At 60.7% G+C, this 18,126-nt stretch overlaps 2 protein-coding genes across 6 annotated transcripts in view; both read left to right on the top strand.

Annotated features, from left to right (window-relative positions):
- CARS1 (cysteinyl-tRNA synthetase 1) overlaps positions 1-3,663 on the top strand; it is a 38,051-nt gene extending 34,388 nt beyond the window's left edge. For both annotated transcript variants that reach the window (XM_054570736.1, XM_054570735.1), the window contains 4 exons: positions 100-167; positions 2,338-2,397; positions 2,774-2,857; positions 3,360-3,663. In XM_054570736.1, the coding sequence (XP_054426711.1) occupies positions 100-167; positions 2,338-2,397; positions 2,774-2,857; positions 3,360-3,494 (347 nt within the window). In that variant the 3' untranslated portion in view covers positions 3,495-3,663. The remainder of the gene's footprint in view (positions 1-99; positions 168-2,337; positions 2,398-2,773; positions 2,858-3,359) is intronic.
- Positions 3,664-9,870: 6,207 nt separating this feature from the next.
- The window catches only part of NAP1L4 (nucleosome assembly protein 1 like 4), a 32,783-nt gene continuing 24,527 nt past the window's right edge, over positions 9,871-18,126 (top strand). The window contains exon 1 of one of the 4 annotated variants that reach the window (XM_054570745.1): positions 9,871-9,951. The gene's annotated coding sequence lies outside the window, so the exon portion shown is untranslated. Of the gene's footprint in view, positions 9,976-10,207; positions 10,223-16,219; positions 16,241-18,126 lie in introns of those variants that run through there. The other 3 variants (XM_054570746.1, XM_054570747.1, XM_054570744.1) reach the window with 3 other exon arrangements.

Here is an 18,126-nt window from a genome sequence, read left to right as displayed (position 1 = left end):
CCTTGGGTGCTGAGCCGGGGGGGGCGGCTGGGGGCCGGCAGGGAGGCAGGACAGACCCACACCGGGCCTTGGCTTCCCTCACGGACGCTTGCTCTTTAGGACTGCCGCCTGTGGTCAAGCTGGTGGACAGAGAAACCTCCCTGAGAGAGAGAGAGGACAAGAAGCGGGTGAGCACAGTGCGAACAGCCGCGCCCACTGTGCGCTGGGGACGCGGAGACCCTGGGGTTGAGTGCTTTGCCTTCCAAGGGCCAGGGTCTTCAAAGTATGTTCGATGTGATACTTGAGAACATGTTTATTGGTTGTGAGAAGGCGGAGGAGGAACGGCCATGGGGCGAGCGGGTCACCTGTTGCCTGCTGTGCGCACCCCAGCCAGGGTTGAGCCCGCAAACCAGGCCAGTGCCCTGACTGGGAATTGAACCCGCGACCGTTGGTGGCCTGGGACATGGCCTGGCTGGCTGCGCCACCCGGCCAGGGCAAGAGGCAGTTTTATGCTTGTATTAAAATCCCAGGGTTTGTAAACGCCAGAAGGAAAAATTAACAAGGTAGGTAACTGATTGGCAAGTTGGTGACAACAAAAAGATTTTCCTAATGAAGAATTGTTTTTTAAGACATAACTCCCAGGCTCAGGGGAAAATCGCCACTTTGAGTAAGTGGTGGAGCCAACAGGCTTGGCCGGACCTCGCTCCTGCCTGAAGCAGCACCGCCTTTGTTGCCAGGGTGGAGCCGCCCTCAGCGCCGCGGGCAGGCCGCACGCTCCGTGCGGGGCCTGCGTGCGGGGCCGCCGTGCGTCAGCACAGCCCCTGCCCTCCGAGACCTGAGCGTCCCACGAGGGGAGGCAGGAACACGCAGGACGTGTCAGAACTGCTGGGTGCAGCTCGTGTGCCGCCCGTGGGGACACAGCTGGCACGAACAGAGGCCCCTGACCTCCCCGCGCTGCAGGAAGTCGGGGGCAGGCCCCGTGGGAGGGGCCCCGTGGGGAGCGCGTGTGGGAGACCAGGAAGGGCCTCGGTGGGCGCTCAGGAAATGGCGCCCCGGGGCTGGCTGGGCAGGCACGGGCCGGAGAAGGGCTGTGCCAGAGGCGGCGGAGCGAGGGGCCGGGGCGCCGGGGTGCTCCGGGGAGCCGCCTGCGCGGCCCCTGGGGCTGGGGCTCCCGCCGGTGTCCGCCCAGGGGACCTCCATTTCCGTCACATTGGGCCACCCCAGTTTTGTGTTGCGCTCTTGCCTCTCCCGGGTGTCAGCCACAGCGTGAGGCCCGCCGAGACCTGCCACAGAGGGGACACGGGGCCAGCTGTGCCTTCTAAGAAGCAAACACACAGCGGCGGTCCTCCTGCGGCCCACGGCCTTGGGGGCAGTGTCCCCTTGGCAGCTGAGCCTTCCTGCCGATAGCTCGAGGGGCAGGCCAGGGGGCCATGCCCAGCCCAAGGAAGCCCCCGGGTGCGGCCTTCCCACCAGGGTCCCCAGCTGCAGGTGGCAGGGGCACCCGAGGCCCTGGCATCTCCAGGCCACTCGGGCACCTTGTCACCACACCCTGGACCCCCGCCCCCGGCAGATAAACCAACACACCCTGTTCAGAGGGAGAGCACACTTTTGGCACCTCCCCAGCTCCAGCCGCCCCGCCAGCCTCCTCCAGGCAGCGGGCGGTCTCCACGCGCAGCCACGGCTGCTGTAGGCCTCTCTCGGGACACTCCCTGGGCCCCAGCCTGCCTGGGCCCGACTCCTGCATGCGGCCACCTGGCCGAGAGTTCCACCGGGCCGGGAAGCCCCTTGCAGCCCAAGATGTCTGAGAGGGAGCATGTGATTTCTATTCCCCAAGCCCGACTCTGCCCCCTGCCGGTGGCTGCCGGTCTGTCCGCGCAGTGACATGAGACCGTCCCTAGGTAGCTGTGGGCCTCCGCTCTCGGGCACCCAGCCCTGCTGGCTCCTGGCCTGCCTGCCCTTCCCACGCCCCCCCCTGCCCCCTGGGGCGCCGCCTGCCGGGCGGGAAGTGGGCCTGCAGCCACTCCTGCGGCCCCTGCCCCGCTGCCCTTCGCCTGGGAAGTAAAACCTGGGCTCCTCGCCAGCCCCTGCTGACCCTGTCCCCTGTCTCGACCTCCCCAGGCCCTCCCCACGCTGCCTCTGGTCGCCTGCCGATGGAGCCCCTCCCCAACCCGTTCGCCCGCTCCTTGTGCCTCGGGTCCCCTAGCGATTGATTGTCGTTTGTGCAGAGCAGGGGGGCCCGTCACCCCCGCATGCTGGCCATCTCTGTGCACAAGGGACGGCAGGGGCCCTGTTGGCCCCACCTCCGATCCAGGCGGGGCCGGGGGAGGCCTGCTCATGGGTCTGTGCTCTGTCCCATAGGCCGAGGAGGAGAGAAGGAAGAAGAGAGAGGAGGCCGCCAGGAAAAAGCAAGAACAAGAGGTAACGCACATGTCTTGAGGGGGTTCAGCCTGGTGCCTCCTGCTCTCTGTGCCTCCATCCCCCCTGCACGCCCACCCGGGCCCTCCCCACACTCCCCACGGGGCAGCCGGGAGGCCTGGGGGGCGGGCGCCCCGGCGGGGGAGCGGCCTGTGACAGGCACGCGCTCCCGGGCGACGTCTGTAGTCTTCGCCCCATCGTGACCGGCCCCGTGCTCCCATGGGAGAGCGCCCGTCAGGGCTCGGTTGTCCCCTTGCTCCCCTCCACCTGCCCAGTAGCCTCTGGACCTGGATCCGGGCGCTGGGCTGGGAGTGGGCGCGCGGCCCCAAGAGGGAGCCCGCGTGGACTGCGTGGTGCTGACCGCGTGCCTGTGTTGCAGGCCGCCAAGCTGGCCAAGATGCGGATCCCGCCCAGTGAGATGTTCTTGTCAGAAAGCGACAAATACTCCAGGTTTGATGAAAATGTAAGAGCCCCTGTTTGCTTTTCAAGACTGTGTGAGACTCATTAAATTGGGTAATAGCAGCCATCACCTTGGGGAGCAGATTTTCTGTCTGGAGTGCAGTTGGGAGGGAGGCAGCATTCTCGGGCGCCTGCGGTAGGTCCAGTGCCCGTGGCCGCCTCCCTCCACCGCCGTGGCCAAGCCGAGTGTGGCTGCCCGTGAACTTGCAGGGCCTTTCCCTCAGCTGGCCAGGTGCGCCCGCTGCCTGAGCTCTTCATGGGCCGTTCGCTTTGTTGGAGACCCCAGGCCCCTCTCTGCTCGCTGGGTGCCCCTGCTCCACAATGCTGAGCCGGCCACGCCAGAACCGTGGGCGGCCCGGCCCCCTCGGCGGCTGGGACGGGCATGCGGACCCGCATGCTGGGCCCAGAGCGTCACAGCTCGTGGGCACCCGGCGGGCACGCCAAGCCAGAAGCCCGGGCTCACGGGGCCTGCGCCCTCGGTGACAGCTGTGCTCTCGCCTCTCCAGGGCCTGCCCACACACGACGTGGACGGCAAGGAGCTGAGCAAAGGACAAGCCAAGAAGCTGAAGAAGCTCTTTGAAGCTCAGGAGAAGCTCCACACGGAGTACCTGCAGATGGTTCAGAACGGGAGCGCCCAGTGACCGGGCCGGGGACTGCACGGGCAGCCCGAGCCGCCGGCCGCCGCCCTCTCTGCAGCAGCAGCGACGGGGCCGTGCCCCGAGCCTGTTCACGGGGACCCTCGGCCCTGGAGCCTGCTCCCGGGGCCACGCCGCCACCGGCTCTGAGACGGCAGCAATAAAGTCTTCCCCACGGCGAGGCCGCCGCTCTCTCTTTCCCTGTGCTCAGCACTGGGGCCGCGGCCGCTTGCTCAGCAGGTCACCACGTAGAGCCCTCTCCGCCCCCATGCCCAGCAGGTTGCTGTCAGCTGACCGGCGTGCGGGCCCCTGGGACGGCCTGGGGCAGGAAAAGGCGGCTCAGGCCGCAGGCCCACGGTCGCCCCACGCAAAGGCCTTTGTGTACTCGGTGGCCTCTGGTCCTTGTTCGGCTCAACGGGCGGGCCCCGGCCGCTGCCCAGCATGCTGGCCAGGGCCTTGCGTCCCAGGTCCAGAGCCAGGAGGTCTCCGCACAGCAGGGCAGCGCTGGACCACCACCCTTGCCACCCGCTCACACGTGCTTGACCAGGGCCGAGGTCGACCAGCAGACTGGAACGGGCTTGCCCAGCCCATCCCCGATTGCTGATCGCGGGGGTGCCGGCCGAGCCACGCCTGCCTCTCGCCTGCAAGCGTGGGGCCCCCAGTCGGCGCCACAGGCACCCCCAACCACACCATCCAGGTCCTGGGGGCTGGGGTGGCCACAGCCCCGTGGTGAGTTTGGCGGGGCCCCGCGTACGTACGCATGGCGTCCTGTGCCACTGCAGCCCCGCCAGCAGGACGCCGCCCGGAAGACGTAGCTGCACGGGGCGGCAGGATGAGCCTGTCAGCCGCCCCTCGGTGCCGCCTGGGAGCCCCCCCAGTCGCACGGGGCTCAGCAGCTGGGGGGCTGTGACGGGCTCAGTTTGAACCAGTGAGAAGCAAAGGCGCCCAAACTAAAGGGACACACTCACCCCAGTTACTGCGGTGCAACAAGCCACCTGAGCCGCCGTGGCTGGGGCAGCACGGGCACGTTGTCGTGGACTCTGGTGGGTCCCATCGGCGCCTCCCACCAGAGAGTCTGCACACGGGTGCCTGGCCCAGGGGCGGCCTGGGCGTGACCACCGGCCTGCCGCGCCCCCGGGGGTGGCCCTTCGCTCTCAAGGTGCCCGTCCCTAGGGAGACAGGCAGTAGGCCCTGTGGGGGGTATCGGGCCCAGAAGTCACAGGCGGGTGGGACCTCCAGGGTCCTCCCCCTGGAGGGGTCTGGCGAGGGACTGGACATACCACTGCCACTATTTCAAAAAGTGCCGCCTGCCACAAAGCAGTAAACTGGCCGGGAACGGGCTCCTAAGAGCGCGCTGTTTCGCTGCGTGTCTTCAGCGGGGCGTGTTCTGAGTATAAAGTCAGAGGACGTAGGGAAAATGGCCACACTGTCACAGGTGAATTGGGGAAAAAAAAACACATGAACTAGCACCTGATGTTTGAACGCTAGGTGTTCCCTGGCTGCGGGGACCGAGGGGGGACAGTGAGGCCCCATCCTGCTCCTCCGGGGCATGACCCGCCCAGGCCTGCTGCGGAAACACGGGGCCCTGGGCTGTTGGGACCCAAAAAGGAAGCTTTCAGACAAATGGGGTCACAACACAAGGACATGGGGACAGACGAGGGGTCCGACCGCTGACTGGATCGGAAGGCGCGGTGCCGGGTGGAATGCCAGCTTCACAGGCACATGCTGGGGGATTCCGTTCAGATGACACCCTCAAGGGGCCAAAGCTGGGGACGCAGAGCATGTTGGCGGCCGCCAGGGATGCCGGGGGTAGGGTGGGGCGGGTTGGCTCCATCAGCAGGCGGGGCGAAAGTTCTCCTCTCTGTGTGACACTGATTCACCTGTGACAGGTGTTTCTCCGCGTGCTGCCTCTTCCCAGAAACGAGTCAGCTCTGTCTTCCTGCTTCTCCCAGAGAGAAATCTTTGGTGTTTTCATTATAAAAATACCAGGTTATTTAAAAATCAGCCCTGGCTGGTGTGGCTCAGCGGATTGAGTGCCAGCCTGTGAGCCAAAGGGTCGCGGGTTCCATTCCCAGTCAGGACACAGGCCTGGATTGTGGGCCAGGTCCCCAGCAGCAGGCGTGCGAGAGGCAGCCACACATTGCTATTTCCCTCTTTTCCTCCCTCCCCTAAAAAAATAAATAAAATCTTAAAAAACAACAAGTACTGCAGGTACTTTTCAATCCTTGAAGAAAAGTTTAAAAACCAAATCTTGCAGAAAATTCCCAGGATAGAGACAGCATCCCTGTAAGGCCATCTTAGACCCTGTCACAGCTTGGGGACATCTCTGGACCCCTTCCTCCTGAGGTGCAAGGTCTGCAGGTCCGCTCGGAGCCTGCGGTGACGTTTCCTCAGCCCAGCACACTACAGGCCTGCGCGGTCCTTGCGGCTCCACACGCCTGTTTTGTCAGCACCTCCTAAGCCGGGTGCCGCCATCCTGTGGAGGGACGTCGGGGCGCTCGCTCTCTTCCATCCGCTCAGGGGAGCTGCCCAGGAGCGGCAGCCCTGCAGGGCCGGGCGGCAGGGTCTGGCTGTTTCCCAGTGGTGGGCTTGGGGGCGTTACCCGTCCCGTGTTTCCATTTCCTCCTCTGAAGGCGGGATGGTGACGTCTTCCCAGGACACCGAGGGGCCAGGGCGGGGCCGTTGCTCAGTGCGGCTGAGATGGGGTGTAGGGGTGTATCTGTCCTGAGCTCTGTCTAGGGGTGGCCGCTGAGGGAGGCTGGCCAAGGAGCCGAGAGCAAGGGCAGGGCGGCCGGGATGCCCCGCCAGGCAAGGGGCCGGTGGGGGATGTGCACAGAGGGGCTGTGACACGTGGGCAGGGTCTCGGAGCCGGACAGAGGCAGTGAGGACGCTGGGAAGACAAAACCCACACGGTGGCCAGAGGCCGTGGGGACCCCCCCCCCCCGGGTTCCGATCCCAGGGCTTCTCAGCCCTGGCCACGCTCAGCATCACCATCTGCGGACTCTGCGACAAACTGACCCACCCCTCCCAGCCTGCCTCTGAGCTCACGCGCAGGCAGTGGGGAACTATGGAAGGCCGTGGAGCAGCCGAGGGGCTTGGTCAGAGCTGGCCTGCGTGCTAGTGGACAGCGTGGAGGATGGGGGTGGCAGGGACCCCCCCAGGCAGGACAAGCTATGACCTCAGACCACGGGCATGTGGGGCCTTAGCTCATGAATGGCTGGGGCTTCTGGCTAAGGAGGAGCCCGGCCTGGCGGAGACCCGTCTGCGGGTGCCCCTGGCCGGGGTGATCAGAAAGGACCGCGTCCATAGAGTGTCTGGGAGGCACCGGGAAGACGAGGCCCCGGCCGCAGCCAAGCTCGGGTGTCTGAGGGCCCGGGACAGAGGCAAGGATGCGCTCAGGACAAGCGTCCTGAGGGTGCCACAGGAGCCTGCTCCTGCCTTCCGGGCGTCATGTGACATGGAGACCAACATCGTTGCTTCAGGCTCCTGAGTAGCCTGTCAGCAGGTCCCGAAGCCTGTGGTCCAGGGTGGGGTGGCGCCTTCAGACACAAGACCCCATGTGCCCAGGCAGCCGGTGGGGCTGCTGCTGGTGGCGGGCGTCTCGCCCGCCCCAGGTGGCTGGGGACACCGCTCGGACCTAGGACAGGGGAGCCGGTCCCTGAGGGGGAGGCCCCCCGGCGCTGGGCCAAGCCTCGGCCCTCACCCCGCTCCCCCACATCTCTGCCATGCACACTTGTGCCAGGACCCTCCCCCCCCCACCGCCCCGCACGCACCCCCCGCGGGGCGGGGCCCTCAGGCGCTCTCCTCAGGGACAGGAGCCGCCCTGTAAGTCCCAGAGCCCACTGTGCTGTTCGCCTCGCAGCCCCTGCGTGTGCCCTGGGCCCCAGCCTGCCCTGCACTCTTCCTTCTAATGGCGGGGGCGGGGGCACCGGCACGTAACCAAGCGAACGCGTCCGTGCTCGGGAAAGCCTGCACCAGGCGCCTCGACGGATGAACTGGGGGCAGGGGGTGGGGCGAGGGGGGTGTTCGAGGGAGGCCCCTCCCAGGAGGCGACCGCCCAGCTGGACCACGATGACCGGCAGGAGCCACCGGGGGAAAATGCAGGTAAGGACTTGGATCTCATTCGCAACCTCCAAAGGGGCCTTCCGCCCAACCCTGCCGGTCCCCAAAGGGGCCAAGTGTGGGCTCTGCCTTCCCAGGCCTGGCCTCTCTCTGGGCGGCGTCTGGGCCAAAAGCGGAACCAGCAGTTAGCCCTCCGGCCCAGAGCGGCCCTGGGCGCAGCGTACAGGCCCCGCGGCGGCCCCGTGGCGGCTGCCGCCAGCCAGCCATCCTGAGCGCGGGGGCCGCTGGGGACCAGGTATCACCTGGAGTGGGATGCAGGCTGAGCTGAGCACGGGGCAGACTTCTGAGGAGACCCTGGGGTGGGGGTGGGGGGACAGGGACCAAAGGATAGGTCTGGGCTGCAGCCCTAAGACCCCCTCCCCAACCTGTGTCCTCAGGCACTGCGTCCCCACGCTGGTGGGGAGGTCACAACACCCGACACCTGCACCAGGCTGACCGCGGGCCCAGGGCTGTTCCAGCTCTCCCCCAGCCCTACCGAGCAGGACCACAAGCGCCCCTGATGTGCAGGTGGGGGAAATGGAGGCACAGGCTCCTGGCCAGGGCCACCCAGCTAGGGTTGGGTACAGCAGGGATCTGGCCCCTGGGGCCCGGCCGGGGTACCTTTGCCCCGCTCTCTGCTGCGTGGCCCCCGGCCAGGACATCTGACTGCCTCACTGCCCGAGTGGCCGCCCCCAGGGAGGGGTGGGCCGAACCCTGGCTCCCGGGGCCTGTGTGCTGGGCATGGGAACAGGGCCTTCGCAGACGTTAACAGGACGCCATCAGGGCGTGTGCCAACGCAGTGACTGGAGTATCCTGGGAAAAAGACACAGGAGACCCAGGCCATGTGAACACGAGGGCCCCCACTGGGCCGCTGAGAAGCGCGTCTGTTGTGCTCTCTAAGGCCGGTGCTGGGGCGCTTTGCTGTGGGAGTTACAACAGCATTCCCAACACTGTCCCAAGCAGGCCCTGTGTGGCCCTGGCCGCCCACCTTCCCGCCCACTCCCTGGGGAGGTGGGCAGCCCTGTGACCTAGGGAAGCGACCCTGGGAAAGCCCCGCCTCCACAGCGAGTCCACCTTCCTGGATCACCCAAGGACCAGGCCCCGCTTCCCGCCTGCCCACGGGGCTGCTTTCCAAGTACCCCCAGTGTGGGGGGCAGCTCCCACAGGGTCGCCACCAGCTCCATGCCAACTGCACCAACCCCCAACATCTGGGTAGGGCTAGACTCCTCACCCCTCGTGGGGGGATCTGAACCTTTAGTAAATAGTAGAGGCCTCCCAACTTGAAAATGCGTTCTTTCCTTCCAGCTCTGCCCCACCCCGGCCAATTGCAAAGCAAGGTCACTGCAGAAAAATCCTAAGATCCAAGGGCGGTGAGTAGGAATCACACACGGCCTCGCAACACAGCCGCACTGGCGGAAAGGCCCAGAGGTGTGGATCCTGCCTGGGTGTCCCCTGGCTACCTTGAGCCCCTCAGCCAGGGGCCGCTGGATGGTTTCACACCCACCCCCTAAACACCACAGTTCAGGAAGGAACACGTTGCTGAAAGTTAGATAGAAACTGTTTCAACAGCAGCTCCACGCAAAGGAAAGTGTCTGAGAAACTTAACAGAAAGGAAAAAAACAAACAAATCCAGTTTCAAGTAGGGCATGGAAGGGAAGCCCCTCAGAAGCCGCAGCCTGGGGACGTGGTTTTCCAACTCAATGGTCACCCCACTCAAGTTGCTTTTAGTTCCGCGCTTTTCTACACGCCGTGAGGTCGCGCAGAAACGCGGCGGCAGCCGCGCGCGCCCGCCCGCCCGCATCGGGGCCGCCTGGCCCGCGGGGTCCACCCAGGCCATCGCCCGGCGGGGACGCTGAGAGGCGCGGGGTCGACGCTCCCCGGGAGACCCTGTGTGCGTAGGATGCGGGGGATGAGAGAGGGGACCCCACGAGCGCAGCCCCGGATACAGGAAGAGCGGCGCGTTACTGGGGTGGAGCTGAAGTGGAAGGGCAGGAAGGCCGCGGGGTCCGACGCGGGACCGGGAAGAGGGCGCTCCGGTGGGCTGCCCTCCACGTGGCCCCACGCATCCCAGTCACTTAAAGAGGCGGAAGGACTGCGGGCAAGCGAGCACGCGCCGGCGTCGCTCACTGTATTTGCATACGGCTCGCGGGTCTGAGCGGGGCGCCGCCTCTGATTGGTCGTCGCCGGGGGCGCCGAAGCTAGTTGACTTGCGCCGAACCAGCCCAATTGCAGCCCTCCTTCCTCGAGGAGGGCGGAGCCAGAGGGCTCGGCCAATGGGAGGCGGCGTTGTTGGCGGCCACGGCGGCGCAGTCCCAGGAGCGAGCGAAGCCACAGCCGCCGCCACTGCCGCAGGAGGCGTGAGGTGCGGACGCGGGGTCTGAGCTGGGTAACGGCGCGCTGGCGTGGCCGGCGGGACTGGGGGGCGGGGGCTGGGGAACATCTCCAGTGGCCGCGGCAGCAAGGGCGGAGCCCGGAGCGGCGGCGGCGGCGTGCCCGCCGCGAGGCCGGGCGGGGGGCGGCGGGCCCGCGGTTGAGGCCCGGCGGGTGGCGGGTGTCCCTTGCCGCTCCGTCCGCCCCCGGCGCGGCCCTGAAGGTCAGGAGGCGCTTTGTTCCCGCGCGGCGTCCGCGGAAAGGTGAAGGTCGCTGACCGGGGCCTTCCCGTGCCGCTTTAGCGAGCTGAGGCCCGGCGGGCTGGGCTCCGCTGGCGGAGAGGCGCGGAGCCGCCTGAGGGCCTTTGTTTTCGGAACTGGCGCTGCCCTGGAGGTGGGGGCGGGAGCGGGGCGCGACCTCGGCGGCTCGGCTCCGGACGTCTGTCGGCGGGGTTGGTTTGTTTACGAGGAGACGGAGCCCGCGCGCCGCTCCTGGCTGCTGTCGGGGGCCGTGGAGGAGACACCCCGCGCAGGGCGGGCTCGGGGCGCTGGCCGACCGGGCCGCGGGGCTGCTGCGCCGCCGCCTCCAGCCTCCGGGAGCGAGAAGTAGCGCCTTCCCCAGAGGCGGAGTGAGTCTCCCGAGCACGTTCCGGGAGGGAAAGTTCCCTGCGTGTCTTCCGGTTCGGAGGTGGCGGTCACGGGGCCGGCCCGAGGGCGGCGTTAAGCCCCCCAGCCTCGCTCCGGGCCGGGCGCCTTCCTGCCGCGGGGAGCGCAGCCCGCGGCGGACCCGCGTGGCTCCCGGGTGACACCCCCACGCGCCGCGGTCTCCGGGCCCCCTGCTCAGCCGTCCTGCGCGGACCTGGAGATCGGGGCTGGGGGAGCCTCTTTCGTTCAGGTGCTCCGAGTGCGTTGTTGGGCCTGGAAGGGCAGACGCCTTCCCCTAAGTCACCGCCTTCCTGCAGCGGTAACTGCACACTTGGGGCGGCGCCAGGCCGCGCGCGCGCCAGTCCTTTTCGAGGTCCCCGGAGGCTGTCCAGCGGGTGCTGCGGCTGGTCCGGGTGGCGCTTGGGGCCCCCCGCCGTGGCGGGGACGAGGAAGTTTTCCTATCGAGTTGTGTTCGCTTCGTGAACGAGCTGAGGCCGAGTGCACGAGCGCCTGGGCTTCCTGGCCGTGTCCAGCGTGCCCTCCTGTGGTTTCGCTAAACGCTTCCCGTGGTAGATTCTGGAAGCGGTTGCAGACCACGAGGAGCACAGACAAGCCCGCAGGTGCGCAGTGAGCCCGGCGGCGGGTCAGGAGGGTCAGGAGCGCCCCGGTAGGGACCCCCTTTCCAGGGCGGCCGGGGCCGAGACAGAAACCCCCCAGAAGCGAGTTTTCTCCTATTACGAGCTGTTTTGCTGGTTTTGGGACAGGGAGAATGATTTCTTCTTAGAGGACCAGTTGTCCTATTGTGAGGTTTGACACCATCTATTGAAGATAAGACCTTTTTGGTTAATATAAATATGACATCAAGACGCAACTTGTTAAAGAGCTGTAGCGACAAAGGGTCTCCTTCTGTAGATAAAATGGGTGTAGGAATTGTGACCTTCCCAAGTTTACTTAGGGACGCTTTCCCTAGAATTTCAGGGCCTCTTCTCACGGTATGACCGTAATAATTATCCTCTTTGCTTCGCAGTCCAGCACTCAGTCCGCTGAGCCACACCAGCCAGGGCTTACTCTCCAAATAACTACTGTTTATAATTATACGGGATAGTAATTATCTCAGCGCGGTAGTGCGGGTTTATGTGCATTTTATTGCACATGTATTTGCAGTCTTTTTTCTTGGTTCAGTGTCCTGCAGTTAGTTATCTGTGCCTCTGCATCATGACTTATAAACACTTTCCTGAGTTTTGTGTTGCTTTTCAAAGCAAGCTCAGGACAGTGATTGGAGGAATTACATAAATTACTTGGAGCAGCTGATTTTATCATTTTTGGTCTGATAGTCTGAGTAAACGGGATTCTAAAAAGGATACTTTTAGGATTGTTGGTTTGTAGAAACGCACAGCATTGTAGTCTGCGAGGTGGCCGTTATCCAGTTCTTCTGTGGCCACAGAACTTTGAGGTGAGGGTTTTATCTGCAGGGTGGGCCATAGTTTTCTAGAGATCAAGTACTCGGGGCTGGGGGGTGAGACCGGCCGCGGTGTGGGCAGGCCGAGGCCGGCGCCACGTGGAGCAGGGGCGCCCGCTGCTGGCCTGCGGGTGGAATGCTGCGAGCGAGGCGCCCCGTGTGCAGGCATCCAGCGGGAGAGGCCCGCGCCACTTCATGTGCCCATTCCACATTAAGTGAGAGTCCGACGACTTTAGAAATAGTGAGTAGCTGGTGTGCGCTCGCTGCAGAAGTTGGGCGGGAGGGCCTTTGCTCCCTGGGCCCGCCTCCCTGCGCTGCAGCTGCGAGATGTGCCCAGGAACCCACACACAGCGGCTGGGAGCACCCTTAGGAATGGGCGGTGGGAGTTGTGTTGGAAGGGTACACGTTTTTAAGAAATAGTTTGTGACGCGTCGGTTTCTACATTTTTCACTTGATGGGCATTAGTTTTCTATCCTACCCTCTTCAGAGAAGGCAGGGCTGCTTTACTGTGTCTGCCATTGAATTTTTAAATTCCATGAGCATTTAGTCACTGGAGAGGCAGTGCATTTTTGTAGTGAGAAAACAATAAAAGATCGCTTTGTGATCTTGACCTTTCCATCCTGACCGTGTGCAGCCTTAAATTTCCTCTTACAAGTATGCTGTGAGCTGCTGTAACTCCAGATACAAGGTGAGGTTTCCTCAGTAGTTTTATGATATATTATCCCTACACTTTAAATACTTACATGGAAAGGTTATAAACGTGCAGTTGTGTTCTGATTTAAAAACATTCCTTGTTTCCCCAGTTACAGTGAAACAGTTGGCCCTGAGCACCTCCGTGGGCTAGTTCTAGGCGCTGGGCTGCCGTGCGGCGCGGGGACGGAAGGCCTTCCCCTCCGCAGTGGACAGGTTGGATGGAGTTGGTGCTTGGGGAGAATGGAGAGAAGTACTAGGAGTTGGGGGTTGCAGTTTTAAGAAGGGTGGGGAGGGGAAGCCTGACGGACAGGAGGATGCGGTCTTTGTCTCCTGTATGAAGAAAAACTTGAAGTGTGTGCCTTACCAGCTACGCGCTAGTAATTGCAGAGAGCAGGGGAGGGCATTGGGGCCACAGCCAGTGAAGATCTGCTGTGCTTTCAGTAAAAATGGTGTGTTGGTTAAGGAGAGGAAGTAGTTTCTTACTTTCTTCCTGAAGGCAGGGTTTGGTCTCTGTCAGGCTTCTGGAAAGGCAGTCCACTCTTGTCTGGTGGCAGCTCGATGTAGTGAGCAGGGAGGGCTTCCTGTGTGCTTTAAAACTGCTTGGGAAAACCCTGAGCACACCCAGGCGACACACAGGCAAGCTGTCACTCAGCACCAGTGGACGGACGGACGGATGAGTGAGGCGGCGACGGCTTGGCCTCTAACTCCTGCCAAGTTCCATGCTGGTCACAGGGATTGCTGTGCTAAGCAAGTGGGCAGGTCCCTGCCCTCGTGGAGCTTGCCCTTCAGGGGTAAGACTAGCATGATCCAGCATCCATTCTTTCTTAAATGTCCATTCTTTTCTTAAATTGCGGTAAGCTGTAGTTACAGACACAAACAAAAACAGTGCTCTCCCGTACCTGGTACATACGGCTCGCGGAGGCTTGCATTGAGTAACCAGTTGCCAGTCTTAGTTCATTTGTAAACGTGTATGTGATTTTTTTTAAATTAAAATCTTTAAAAAGAGGCATGTCTATATTAGGTTATCAATCCTTACGTTGATTGAAATCAGTGTGAACATAATTTCACAACTATGTGCGTGAGCTTAAAACCTGGATACCTCTTTGTTTGATTGCTAAGAGGTATAAGTGACAGGTATGTTGTTTAGCGAGAATGTTTACCATTGCTTTGAAAACTTACCTAAGTTATTTAGTTCTTTAGACTTGTTTTCACTTACCTTCTGATGCTAAGGAATGTGGTGATGGACTAGATAAAGAATCTGCTGATCAGAGCGATACACACAGGAAGTCAGGACTGTCCCAGGGCTGCCTGCATTGGCCAGGTGTTGTGGGTGAAGGTGTTGGGATGCCCTATGGGGGGATCTTCATTCCTTCTTAGAGGCGGTGGTTCCTTTGTCCCTTCCGATGTGGCCCTCAGCCAACACCAGGCAGCACTGCAGGAGGTTTGGACCAGCACCCCGGGGCTGGCGGGAGTCCCCAGGTCGCTCGGGTGGGAGTGCCGTCCTTCAGGCGGAACCCACGGATTATCCTGGGGGCTTTGTGACCGCCAGCCTAATTTATTGAGAAATACAGGCTATAATGGAATTTTAAAGTCTCACAGAAGCACTCATTGCAATTAAGTTCATAGTTTACCCATCTCATGGGAAGCCATGAGGCCCTTTGACTTGAGACGTGGTAAAGGCATAAGCGTTTTGGTTATATTCCCCAGCTCACGGCTCCTTTCTCTCTCAAAAGTGGTCCAATGTGAAGTAATATGATTACTCTGGCTGTAGACTAGATGGTTTTGGTTTAAAATTAAGAATTTAATGTTATGCGTGATAATTTGCTGCAAAAAATGTTTTCCACATGAAAAGAGCTTTATGGTTTGGATAAAAAAGAGTTAACCGTGAGTAGGATTGTGAGTTACCTTACACAGATAAAAGCAAAGCATTCGCCTGTGCAGCCATGGAAGTGTGCGCACCAGTGCGCACTGAGAACACAGGCTCCTGCGGAACCTGTGCGCCTGCATTCTTCGGAGATTTTAGACTGTTCTTTTGCCTGGTGTCCCTTTCACGTTTTAACTGGATTGCCTTTTCTACCCCTCTCACCTGAGGACATTTTTTCATTGCTTTTAGAGAAAGAGGAAGGGGGACAGAGAAACACTGATGTAAGAGAGAAACGGGGACTGGTTGCTTCCAGTGCACATCCGGACCGGGGTCCAACCTTGCGTCCTTCGGTTACACACAGTGCTCCAGCCAGCCAAGCCGCACCGGCCAGGGCAACTTGATTGCCTTTTAGAAGTAGGAAAACCTTCTGATGAGGCTTGAAACTGGTTTCATAAAATTGATATTCCATGCAGCATACCAGTATTTAAAACAAACGAATGGTTATATTTCTCAAACCTGCAAATTTGGTAGTTTCTTGTAAATTTTTTTTTTTTTTTTTTTAGGATTTTATTTATTTAGTTATTTTAGAGAGGGGAAGGGAGGGAGAAAGGGAGAGAAACAACAATGTGTGGTTGCCTCTCGCACACCCCCTACTGGGGACATGGCCTGCAACCCAGACCTGTGCCCTGCACTGGGAATCGAACCCGTGACCCTTTGCTTTGTAGGCTGGCGCTACATCCACTGAGCCACACCAGCCAGGGCTCTTTGTAATTTTCTGTTTTGGCTGTAGTAGGGATTGCTAAACAAAAGTAAATTTGTGTTGCTGAAACTTGACTAAGAGAACTCTGCCTTGTTTGTAGTCTCATTTCTGTTATTTTTCTATAGGTAAAAAGAGCAATGTTTGAAGCAAGTCAGTCTGTCGGTTTCACATCAAGTGACAGATGTAACGCTGTATGTGCATCCTGCAGTTAAGAGCGCAGAGGAGACCGGGGCGGGTTGCATTCTGGGCACAGCGCCTTACACGAGCAGTCCTGCCTTTAGTTCATGGATGTCGACACCGAGATCACACGCCCAGGAGGCGATGGGGACAGGACTGAAACGCAGGTCACAAGCAGGTCATTTGCTGTGTGCCTGCTGTGCTCCGGACAGGGCTGGGTCTGCTACTTTCCTGGCCCTTCAGCTCATCCTCTGTTTTACTCTACCCTTGAGTTTGTTTTTTTTTGTGTGTGTGTGTGTGTTTTTTTAATAATTCTTTTGAATGTGCCTGGCTTCATTTAACTGTATTGCCATAATGTCACCAAAACTGGGATTGAAAAATAGCACGCGCCTTCACACCTGTGGATGGTAGGAGTGCGGGGGCTTGTTGGACTGGGGCAGTGTCGTCGTGAGGGAAGGCGGGCCTTGCTGGCCTGTGACTCGCAGTCGGGTGTTGACCCCTTGGACAGGTGTTTGTCATGCCGGACGCCGTTGCAGCCACAGGCTGAAAAGGAGCGCTGTCACACTGCTTCCCAGTGACGGGTGTCTTGGATGCCACCGCCCCACAGGGTCCGGCCTGGCCCTGACGGAGATCTCGGCTGTCCTGCTCCAGCAGCAGCGGCGGCCCCGGTCCCAGGTGACGCAGGTGCACATGGCGGCAGGGGGTGAAGTGGGCGGCGGTGGTAGGGAAAGGTCAGGAGGGTCTGGGTGTGAAATGTGAGGGTTTCAGTCTGAAGTGGAACAAGGGGTAGGAAATGGAAGATCTCACAGGTGCGCCCTTGGAAAGATGACACTTAAAGCCTGGGGACTGACGTCTTGTCTGTCTTGTACGTGCTTGATTCACATACAAGGGAAACATCCTCTGACCTGACCGGTGAGCACCGCCCCAAGTCTCTCCGTGTACACGAGCCCGCAACCGGAGCCGCCTCCTTGCCACTCTGCCCGGAAACGTGGCCGTCCTGACCCCTTTGCTGGTCCCGAGCTGCAGCTCCCCTGCTGTCCCCAGCACACTCTGTCTCTGGGCCCTGAGCCTGCCTCTGTCGGCCGCCTGTATTTTGGGCAGACAGACACCCAAGCTCGCGTCTTCCTGGCCGGGTGGCCTTGGCTTCAGCGGCTCCCCTTTCTCAGCCTCCATGTCCTCTCCTGGACTCTGGGGTGCTCCCTCTGTGGACAAGCGGCTGAGTGTGAAACGCAGGCAGGTGCCTGTCACGCAGGTCCCTTGCTGGCACAGGAGATGTTGGGATTAGGTGTGTGGCTCGACCGCTCTCGGTTGGGCGGTGACCTCTGGAGTCTGTTGGTGAAGCTGGCAGGACGTTGCCTTGAGAGAGCAGGTGCCCTCCCCCAGCAGCCAGTGTGTGTGTGGAGGCTGGGGAGGGCCGGCTGCTGCGTAGATGGGGTAGACCAGTGGCCCCCCATCTTCTTGGCCCCAGGGACCGGTTTCATGGAAGGCAGGTTTTCCGCAGTGGGGCGGGGGTAGAGGGACGGGAGGCAGAGCTCAGGCTGTAATGCGTGGGAAGCTTCGCTGGCTCACCCACCACTCCCCTCCTGCTGTGCAGTCCGGTTCCTGACAGGCCGCGGACTGGTCCTGGTCCGTCCTGGTCCGCAGCCCTGGGGGCCCCTGTGTGAGACCGTGGAGAGCTTCATTAGGCAGCCAGGTTGTAGCTGCGGCTGGTGTATAAACACCTGCACTCTACGACCCAGCAGCCCTGCTGTTGTCGTTAAGTAGGAATGACTTAGATGTCCCCCAAGGTTGCCTCATAGGCGGAACCCCTCAGTATTTAACAACCAGTTGGACTGGCGTATGTGCTCTGCGTACCTGGTCAAGTTATTTTACGTTCCGTATTTATAACTCAGAAACGCAGCCCGCACACTTGGGAGTCCTGTGACCACAGTTCTGTGCACGTCTGTGTGGCCTGCATGGAACGGGAGCTCGCGCAGGGGTGGTGGGGGAGGCGGGGGCCCTGGAAGCGGGTGGGGCCCTGCGCTAACCTGGCTCGGTGCTGGGCACGGCCAGCCATTGCAGTGCCTGCTGTGTAATTTTTTACTAGTGGTTTTCATTGGCTCCCTTAAATCATTTAGCTGTCTGAAAAGGATAGTGTAGCAATTATGTAGTATAGATAGTGTAACAATTATGTGGTGTTTTGAATTTAAAAAAACCATTTTCATATTATGTTTTGAAACAAAATTACCTAAGAAAAATGTGGCTGAGTTATACAAGGCAGTTGCAGATCATTTCCAATTGAAGCTGCTTTTATTAAATATGAAGGGTTTTTTTGTTTTTTCTACTTGAAAGCATTGTGATTGTGGGGTTTGGGTGCTGCTCAAATACCTACAAATGAAACTGAACAATTGTCATCTTGGAACAACCTTTCAGAGAGACCCTGAAGTGTATTTATTACATCTGAGATTAAGAACCTTCATCGCCAAGCCTTTATTTTATTTTTCATTTAAGGACTCTCTACATTTAGATAGGGTTTGGGAATTTTATTACTAAGTTCTTTTTAGGACGTATATGTTCTAGAACCCACCGTT

The sequence above is a fragment of the Pteronotus mesoamericanus genome, unplaced genomic scaffold, assembly GCF_021234165.1.
Source record: "Pteronotus mesoamericanus isolate MK-2021 breed Mesoamerican mustached bat unplaced genomic scaffold, CSHL_Meso_final contig_214, whole genome shotgun sequence".
Classification (NCBI taxonomy): Eukaryota; Metazoa; Chordata; class Mammalia; order Chiroptera; family Mormoopidae; genus Pteronotus; species Pteronotus mesoamericanus.
Note: the sequence above shows the minus strand (reverse complement) of the source record. Positions and strands in the feature narration are given on the sequence as shown.